This window comes from Gordionus sp. m RMFG-2023, chromosome 5 (genome assembly GCF_954871325.1).
Source record: "Gordionus sp. m RMFG-2023 chromosome 5, tfGorSpeb1-WG-v2, whole genome shotgun sequence".
In the NCBI taxonomy this organism is placed as follows: domain Eukaryota; kingdom Metazoa; phylum Nematomorpha; class Gordioida; order Chordodea; family Parachordodidae; genus Gordionus; species Gordionus sp. m RMFG-2023.
In genome coordinates, this window is record NC_088779.1 from 22,610,158 (window position 1) to 22,617,505 (window position 7,348).

General features: G+C 28.6%; 1 protein-coding gene across 1 annotated transcript; it reads right to left on the bottom strand.

Moving 5' to 3' along the window:
* Window positions 1-5,483: 5,483 nt before the first annotated feature.
* Window positions 5,484-6,551, bottom strand: LOC135930252 (piggyBac transposable element-derived protein 3-like). Its single transcript, XM_065467033.1, has one exon. It carries the CDS (start codon window positions 6,549-6,551, stop codon window positions 5,484-5,486), a length of 1,068 nt encoding a protein of 355 aa, XP_065323105.1.
* Between the last annotated feature and the right edge of the window lie 797 nt (window positions 6,552-7,348).

Consider the following 7,348-nt stretch of genomic DNA (forward strand, 5'->3'; position numbering starts at 1 on the left):
TTGTGCTAATAAATTATTTTGCAACAACTTTAAATGCATCTAATTTTTAAAATAAACTTGGGAAGTTCAAAAAGAATGTGGGCGCTAAATTTTTTTATCACTTTTATGCCAGTATAAATAATTAAATTTCACCGGATGAATTCTAGCATATTTATCGTATAGTATTTAACGTTATAATTGAAAGACTAAAGGTTGGTATGGCATGCAAAGAATAAGTTTAAAGCAGTAATGCTGGTTGCTAAACTTCTGGAAAATTCTTAGATGCGTGAGTATTTCATCATGTTGCATATATTAGCCGAACTGCACCCTCACAATGGCGCATTGACAATTAATAATTTTGTTTTGTTAGAGATCAGATCGCGGTCCGGTTTCTTCCTAGAAATTTTTGGAACTATCCGACCCGCCCGATTCATAAAGTAATTTTTATAGAGTCCCATATTTTTATGAAAGAAATTATATAAATTTGTTTAATTATAAGTTTTCGACATTTAACTTTAAAATATATTTCATCACTTTCAAGATCCTTTTATTTTAAACACTGCTCTCAGAAATTGAATATTTTTATTTTATGGGATGAACAGGCCATTAGATAAATTTTAACCCGGCTTGAAGATACCGGAATAAATATTAATATGTATTTCATATTCCTTATAGATAAATAATTAAAAAACTTATATCAGCTTCTTTGTTCACCAAATCCAATTTAGATTTCAGTAACTGGAAGAGAGGGGTAGAGCAGTCATAAGACGCAAACCAACAAAATTACTACAGTCCTATCGTGTTAAGTGAATAAAATATCATCAGGCACAGAAATCGTGAAAGCTTTCAAAATTATTCAAAAAAACTATTTGATATACCAGCTTTTTCGTAAAAAACGGTTAGCTTTCTGCCGGTAGAAAGAAAAAAAGAAAAAAAGAAAGAAAGTAAAAAAGGAAGGAAGGAAGGAAGGAAGGAAGGAAGGAAGGAAGGAAGGAAGGAAGGAAGGAAGGAAGGAAGGAAGGAAGGAAGGAAGGAAGGAAGGAAGGAAGGAAGGAAGGAAGGAAGGAAGGAAGGAAGGAAGGAAGGAAGGAAGGAAGGAAGGAAGGAAGGAAGGAAGGCATTTTAGAAGAATCAATATAAAATATTATTAACTTATTGTGACAAATAATCAAATATTTAAACCCGATGCGCATATTAGAGAGAAAAATATTTTTTATAAAATAGTTATATTTACTTATATCTGTAGTTAAATGATCATATTACATTATCGAACATTGTTGGGCCCATGCATCTCAGGCCGCTAAAAACATTTTGCCGGACTCCGAACTCCGCAATTTCGTCGCTGAATTTACAAGGGTGAATGACGAATAATTCGTATTCGATTTTTTTTAAACGAAAGGAATAATTGATCAATAGTAATTATACAAATCGAATATGAATGGTAATTTATTGAAATAGTAGATGATTCGATTCGTTCAAAAGAATCGAATACCAATAATTCATTATCACTCACTTTTCGTAAATTGAAAGAGTAGACGAAGCAAGGAAAACGCTGTTATGATTTCTTATAGACCAGCAGACCCTAAACATGTCTGCGCGGACGTAATCTTTCCCATGGAACCTGGACACACTAGACAGATGTATGTTGAGCTGCAACGGTCTTCAACAATAATAGAATAAAATAATGATGGCTTAAAATTAATTATGAGTAAAATTTGTAATTAAATGAGCTTTATTAAATTAAAATAGTATTTATGTATCTTATATATATTATTTTATGTAAAAAGGGTGTTTGTAAAATTTAAAAAAATATATATTATAAAAAATTACAAATTATAATGTAAAATGGCTATACTAGCGAATATATTTTTTTAGCAACATAAGCACATGTCTTATTTATTTATCGGTAAATTTATAATATTGTTATCGATTTTATTTTTCATTGTTTTTTTTTAATAAAATATAAATCGATTTTTTAGCTAGTAAAATTGTATTTAATTTTTACGATTACACCACTAATACTATTAAAATTTCCATTTTTCCTAAACAAATTTTATAGGAATTCGATTGAATTTTAAATTTATTTTCCAATATATTAATTATTACTAAAATATAATAAGAATGAAAATAAATATTTTTTGACTTTTTAAATTTTTCTAAAAAAAAAAAGAAAGAAAAAAGGAAGGAAAATCATAAAATAACCAGCTATGCATATATTTTTCATATGCCCTGTAATTTTTTATTCCTTGTTATCTTTATTATTCTCGCCGATAGAATGTCACAATAATCCATTTATAAATCACAATGTGAATCCACGCGGGAAAGATTCCGTTCACAGATCAAATGACAATTTAACTAATCCAAATCGCAGATATCTCTCAAGCAAGCGCTCTTCTCAGAATGTCAAATATGAAAGACAGTTACGAATTCTCCAATCGCTGTACTCAAAAGTCCCTTCGTTCACGGGTTTATTAATTAAAAAATGGAATAAAAATTATATTTTCTAATTAGTCATAACTTTTTTTAAGAAATATTGTTTTTTAAAAATATCAAAATAAATAACTATTTAACCCGTTACTGGTTAACGGTGCATATATGCACCACCTCCTATATACCTTATTTTAACATAGTAGTTTTTATTTTAAAAAATAATAAAAAATATTTTTATATAGTTCAGACATTGTACTTCAAAACTGGAAAAGAAAAATATGAAAAAATATTTTTTTATGTCCCTAAGAAACCCTCAAACTTTGCGAATTTATGAGGTCTAAAATGCAAAATTTTCTAAGTGATCTCACGAGCATATTATAAAATTATTTCGATGAAAACTAGTGTGTATATATTCTTTATAGATATATCAATATTTATCAATCATTTTTGAATTTTTAAATAATTAATATTTTAGTAGGTAAACACATAAAGTTGACTGGTGCATATATGCACCGTTAACCATCTAGCAGTATATATTATTTAAAAAAATTCAAACAAATGAAATTTAACATAATGAATTATAATTTTTTATATTATACTTAAAACCACTACCGTCACTAAGGGTGGGAAGGGGAGGGGTGGGTGGCTCGAGCCCCTTAAGAATTTTTAAAAAAAATTTTATACCCAAAAAAGACCTTTTGAAAATAATTTAAAAAAATTTTTTTCCCCTGAGATTAAATCGAATAATATATTGTTCCTATTATAATTTTTTATCCCGATCAAATTGTATGAAATTATTAGGTTCATAAATATTCAAAAGTTTAAAATTATTTTTAGCCTCTTCCTTTCTGAAGATTTTATTTTATTTATATAAAATATTATGCACCTGTTTTGTCAATTCAATCAAAATTATCAAAATAATAGATGACTAATAAAAAAATCAAGATTCTACGAAAATAATTTGTCTAGATATTTAATTTTTAATAAATTTTTTTAATGAAACGTTTTCTAACAATTGAACAAGCGCTTGCTCAACTTTTTGAAGAGGAACCAATTGAAGAAAGAGATATGGTTATAATTCCGCCAAACCCCTCTGCAGTTAGTGATGAAGAAGATTTCGATGAAAATGACTTAACAAATGTTGGAGTTTTGCCTTCAGATACAGCTGGAGAATTGGAGATTCATAATTCAGTTGATGACGACCTTCCAGAACCATATTCTACAAGAAGCTATTCTCGAATTTCTCACAATTTAAAATGGAGAAAAACGGATGCAATATATTCTTCAAGCCCTTTCAATGGAGAAAAGGAAGGTGTAATAAAACTTGAAAATGATTTACATGGTAAAAGTCCATCAGATATATTTTCTTTAATTTTCGACGAAGACTTATATTCCCTAATTGTAGAACAAAGTAATATTTATGCTAAACAAATGAATAGACCTAACATATGCATAACCATCCAAGATATTCAGAGATTTATTGGAATTCTATTATTTACTGGATATCATTCTCTCCCACAAGAAAGAATGTACTGGTCTAATGACAGCGATATTTCTATTCCAATAATCCGGGATACAATGACCCAATTACAATTTCGAAATTTGAAATATAATATCCACTTGGCAGACAATACTAAAATAGATATACATGATAGATTTTATAAATTTAGGCCTTACATTAATATATTGAATAATAAATTTCAGCAATTTGGAATTTTCAAACATCATTTATCAATAGATGAACAGATGATACCATATCGAGGAAGACATTCTTGCAAAATGTTCATAAAAGGAAAACCAATTAGATTTGGATACAAGTCTTGGATATTGGCTTCTTCCGACGGTTACGTATTCTCATTTGATATAAATCAAGGAAAAAGCGAAAATAAATATGAATATGGATTAGGTGGAAATGTAATCATAAAATTATTAAAGGCATTGCAAAAACCAAATTATCATAAAATATATTTTGATAATTTCTTTACATCATTTAAACTCTTGTCATACTTAAAACAAATGGGATATTTTGCAACTGGAACTGTCGAGGTGATTCTAATAGAATAGAGCATTGCCCAGTTGAATCTATCAAAGGTTGTAGCAAAAAATGCAAAGAGGATATTATGATTATAGGTTTGAAAAATTAACCGAAATATTTATAGTTCGTTGGAATAGATAATTCGGTGGTGACCGTTGCATCGACATGCACACACTATCTCATTATGCGTTTACTAATGTTTCAAGGTATTCTAAGAAAATACTCTAAGATCTAAAAATAACAAATATCCTCAGCCAAATATGGTAACTGCTTATAACAAACACATGGGTGGATGTTGATCTATTGTGATAATCCTTGAAATATCTTACATATAGAATAAAATATAAGATGTTTGACACAAATATCTTGAGTGCGTATGGCCAATATCTGCACCAATTTGTATTGATGTAGCATTTGGTAAATTCATGGATAAATCTGGAAATGTCGTAAATCGAGATGACAAGAAGAGTTTGCTTGCATTGTAGACGCAGAAGTTGACTAACGTGACCTGCACTTCGAACGCTAGTAAAAATTGAAAAACATTCGAAGTACAGGTCACGCCAGCCAATTTGCATTACAGTCTGAAAATGCTAGCAAACTCATCTGGTCATCTCGATTTATCCAAAATTCTAGATGGTCAAAGACGAAGATGCAGATATTACCATACGCTACATCAATGATATATGTGTCGAACATTGTCCAATCGCACTCCATATTAAGTGTCTTCTTAGGATTATTCTATATGTAGATATTAGATTATCACATAGATCAACTTCACTCATGTGTTTGTTATAAGCAGTTACCAAAAAAGAATAAAGATATTTGTTGTTTTTAGATCGTATAGTATTTCTATAGAATATCTTGATACATTTGTAACCTCTTAAAGAGTTAACGTGTGGCATATCGATGCACCAGGTCACCACCGAATTATCTATTTCAACGGACTAAATATTTTTCGGCTGATTTTTTCAGACCTATAATCATAATATCCTCGAGCATTAATCACTATAACCTTTGATAGATTCAATTGAGCAATGTTTTATCCTACTAGAAAACTCTCGACAGTTCCAGTTGCAAAATATCCCATTTGTTTTAAGTATGACAAGAGTTTAAATGATGTAAAGAAATTATCAAAATATATTTTATGATAATTTGGTTTTTGCAATGCCTTTAATAATTTTATGATTACATTTCCACCTAATCCATATTCATATTTATTTTCGCTTTTTCCTTGATTTATATCAAATGAGAATACGTAACCGTCGGAAGAAGCCAATATCCAAGACTTGTATCCAAATCTAATTGGTTTTCCTTTTATGAACATTTTGCAAGAATGTCTTCCTCGATATGGTATCATCTGTTCATCTATTGATAAATGATGTTTGAAAATTCCAAATTGCTGAAATTTATTATTCAATATATTAATGTAAGGCCTAAATTTATAAAATCTATCATGTATATCTATTTTAGTATTGTCTGCCAAATGGATATTATATTTCAAATTTCGAAATTGTAATTGGGTCATTGTATCCCGGATTATTGGAATAGAAATATCGCTGTCATTAGACCAGTACATTCTTTCTTGTGGGAGAGAATGATATCCAGTAAATAATAGAATTCCAATAAATCTCTGAATATCTTGGATGGTTATGCATATGTTAGGTCTATTCATTTGTTTAGCATAAATATTACTTTGTTCTACAATTAGGGAATATAAGTCTTCGTCGAAAATTAAAGAAAATATATCTGATGGACTTTTACCATGTAAATCATTTTCAAGTTTTATTACACCTTCCTTTTCTCCATTGAAAGGGCTTGAAGAATATATTGCATCCGTTTTTCTCCATTTTAAATTGTGAGAAATTCGAGAATAGCTTCTTGTAGAATATGGTTCTGGAAGGTCGTCATCAACTGAATTATGAATCTCCAATTCTCCAGCTGTATCTGAAGGCAAAACTCCAACATTTGTTAAGTCATTTTCATCGAAATCTTCTTCATCACTAACTGCAGAGGGGTTTGGCGGAATTATAACCATATCTCTTTCTTCAATTGGTTCCTCTTCAAAAAGTTGAGCAAGCGCTTGTTCAATTGTTAGAAAACGTTTCATTAAAAAAATTTATTAAAAATTAAATATCTAGACAAATTATTTTCGTAGAATCTTGATTTTTTTATTAGTCATCTATTATTTTGATAATTTTGATTGAATTGACAAAACAGGTGCATAATATTTTATATAAATAAAATAAAATCTTCAGAAAGGAAGAGGCTAAAAATAATTTTAAACTTTTGAATATTTATGAACCTAATAATTTCATATAATTTGATCGGGATAAAAAATTATAATAGGAACAATATATTATTCGATTTAATCTCAGGGGGCTAAAAAAATTTTTTAAATTATTTTCAAAAGGTCTTTTTTGGGTATAAAATTTTTTTAAAAAAATTCTTAGGGGGCTCGAGCCACCCACCCCTCCTCCCACCACCCTTAGTGGCGGTAGTGGTTTTAAGTATAATATAAAAAATTATAATTCATTATGTTAAATTTCATTTGTTTGAATTTTTTTAAATAATTTATACTGCTAGATGGTTAACGGTGCATATATGCACCAGTCAACTTTATGTGGTTATCTATTAAAATTTTAATTATTTAAAAATTCAAAAATGATTGATAAATATTGATATATCTATAAAGAATATATACACACTAGTTTTCATCGAAATAATTTTATAATATGCTTGTGAGATCACTTAGAAAATTTTGCATTTTAGACCTCATAAATTCGCAAAGTTTGAGGGTTTCTTAGGGACATAAAAAAATATTTTTTCATATTTTTCTTTTCCAGTTTTGAAGTACAATGTCTGAACTATATAAAAATCTTTTTTATTATTTTTTAAAATAAAAAC

Bases quoted from the DNA above. Each gene is read 5' to 3' on its own strand.
- LOC135930252 (XM_065467033.1), bottom strand. From the start codon at position 6,551: ATGAAACGTTTTCTAACAATTGAACAAGCGCTTGCTCAACTTTTTGAA.